This window comes from Mus caroli, chromosome 14 (assembly GCF_900094665.2).
Source record: "Mus caroli chromosome 14, CAROLI_EIJ_v1.1, whole genome shotgun sequence".
Classification (NCBI taxonomy): Eukaryota; Metazoa; Chordata; class Mammalia; order Rodentia; family Muridae; genus Mus; species Mus caroli.
Window position 1 is genome coordinate 7870956 of NC_034583.1, and position 2609 is coordinate 7873564.

The 2609-nt window shown below is 39.7% G+C and overlaps 1 protein-coding gene across 1 annotated transcript in view; it reads left to right on the forward strand.

Moving 5' to 3' along the window:
- Nek10 (NIMA related kinase 10) overlaps positions 1 to 2609 on the forward strand; it is a 197853-nt gene that overhangs the window by 39222 nt on the left and 156022 nt on the right. The window contains 1 exon segment of the mRNA XM_021182541.2: positions 744 to 909. Coding sequence (XP_021038200.1) covers positions 744 to 909 — 166 coding nt within the window.

The window sequence follows — 2609 nt, forward strand, 5'->3', positions numbered from 1 at the left end:
AAAAAAAAAAAAGATTTAAGTTAGAAAGAGATTTTTCCTTTTCTGACCTTTGCTCTCACTCTCCACCTGATGTTTGGAGAAACATCTCTGTGGTCTGTCTTCTTTCTTTGGCTTTCAGAAATACTGCATTTTTATGCCAGTTGACTCTCCCAGACCTTGTTTCTTTATTCTTAAATGTACATTCCTTGTAAAATATATGACACTTTCAATGATAAAAGTTGGTTTTGAAAACCTGTACTTTTATAGTGTCATTATTTTAAATGAAAGGGCAGTAAATATGTTTTCATGTTAATGAGCAGAGTATTATGTTTTTGTGAACAGTATACTATGCCTTGTCTGTCTATAGTCTCTCCTCACAACTTCTTACAAGGTATCTAAGTTACTTTCCTATTGTTATGATAAAACACCATGACCAAAGCCAGTAATAGAAGGAAGAATTTATTTGGGGCTTATAGTTTTAGAAGGTGCATCTATGACCATCATGATAGGGAGCATGGCATCGGATAGGCAGACAGTGGCACTGGAACAGTAGCTGAGGGCTTCTATCTCGAGACACAACCATGAGGCAGAGAGACTAAGGTTTGCCTGAGCCTATTGAAACCTCAAAGCCTATACCCAGTGACACACCTACTCCAACAAGGTCACACCTCCCAATCCTTCCCAAACAATTTTACCAACTAGAGACCAATTATTCAAATACATGTGCCTGTGGGAGCTATTCTTATTCAAACTACCAGATAAAGTAATATGATCTCTAGGATACAAAAACATGTCTGGAGTAAAATATGATTTTTGTAACTGCTAATATTTGTGTATTTGCAGTTCAGAGTGTAGGGAGAAGATCAGTGAACTCAACGTAGTAGAAAATCTGTTGATGATTCTGCACGAATATGATTTACTCTCCAAAAGGTAGGGTCTTATCTTCACAACAGTGCTTCTGTGGTGGAACATGGACTTTGTATAACTTAAATTTGTAATCTTGGGCCATGCTCACTCAAATTGGCTCCAGAATAACTATCTCTTATTCTCTCTCTCTCTTTCCTTCTCTCTCTCCCTGCTTCCGTCCTTCTCTTTCTTTCTCTCTCCCTCCCCCTCTCTTTTTCTCCTCTCTCTCCCTTCCTCCCCCTCTCTCCCTCCCCCTACCCCCTCTCTCTTTTCCTCCCTCCCTCTCCCCTCTCTTCCTTTCTCTCAAAAACTGTTTTATTTTTGGTAAAAATGCTTTTTTTTTTAAAATAAAACATCATTATTTATATTGTTAATTGAATATCATGAATCGTCTTGGCAGTTCTTTTCCACTTAAAACAATATGAAGAAGCTATGAGAAAGAGGTACAAAGAATCCAATCATATAATCTTGTGATTGGATCATTATTAATTTTGTTGTTGCATTTGTCTATTTTTTTTTTTTGGTTTTTCCAGACAGGGTTTCTCTGTATAGCTCTGGCTGTCCTGGAGCTCACTTTGTAGACCATGCTGTCCTCGAACTCAGAAATCCTCCTGCCTCTGCCTCCCGAGTGCTGGGATTAAAGCCGTGCGCCACCACCACGTTTAGGGAAGAAACTTTAAGGTTTTTTTGTTTTGTTTTGTTTTTGTTTTTTGTTTTGGTAATTTCAGATTAGTGCATGGAATAAGGGAGGTTGCTACAAGCCATTGTGTTTAAGGTATGTGAGATAAGATGACTGACTTATGTTGTGATCACGTGCTACAACTCACAACCAAAATGGAAACCCAGTGGATTTCCTTCTGCTTAAGCTGTACATTGCTCTAAAGCAGACTTTGTACAGATGGCATTAGGTGTGTGCAGGCTTGCAAATCTGCACTGTTTGGCATTTAAATCACAATTTTCTGAGAAGCCAGGAGTGTAGAATCCTAAGCAATGGGGACCTGATACTTGTAGCAATTTTTTTGTATACCTTTTCAAAGCTGACTTAACACTGTTTTTAAGAGTGTTAGTGTAGACAAGAATCTATGCTTTCCTAGTTGACGATTTGAACTCACTCATGGGGCAAGGTGGCAGATTCTATCACTGTTGAGTAAGATCAGAGCATACAGTGTGAGGTAGGAGCAGGCAGAGAGCACTCCTTGGGTCCCTGAAGGACTTTGGTGCCCTGGAGGATGCAGTCAACAAGGCTCAGCACAGAATAGAAGTTCCTGATCAGAGTGAAGGGAGACAGAAGAAGATGTCTTTGGCACAGACTGTGCTGTAACATAGAGCCAGATCCTGAGTGCAGGAGTGGAATGTGTTGGCAGGCTCAGTTGGGCCAAAGGAGGCTGTGTCAGAAACTAGAATAGTTCCTGATAAGTAAAAAATGTAGTTAATTCTGATCAGTTCTTGTTCTTTGTCAGGACATTCCCTGAGCCCTCCCACGGCCTCATTTTATCTACACAAAACTATTGTTCTTCATATTTTACAGAAGAGGTAACATAACATGTTTATTCAGGTTTTTTAGGATGGGTTTTGCATGGTAAGATGGTGTGGATTTTTTCCTTGAGAATTACGGGAAATCACAGAAAGAGGCAGGGTAGGAGTGAATTGGACATAGTACTACCAGAGGATCCCGCAATACCTCTTCTGGGCATATATCCAGAAGATGTTCCAACTGGTAAAAA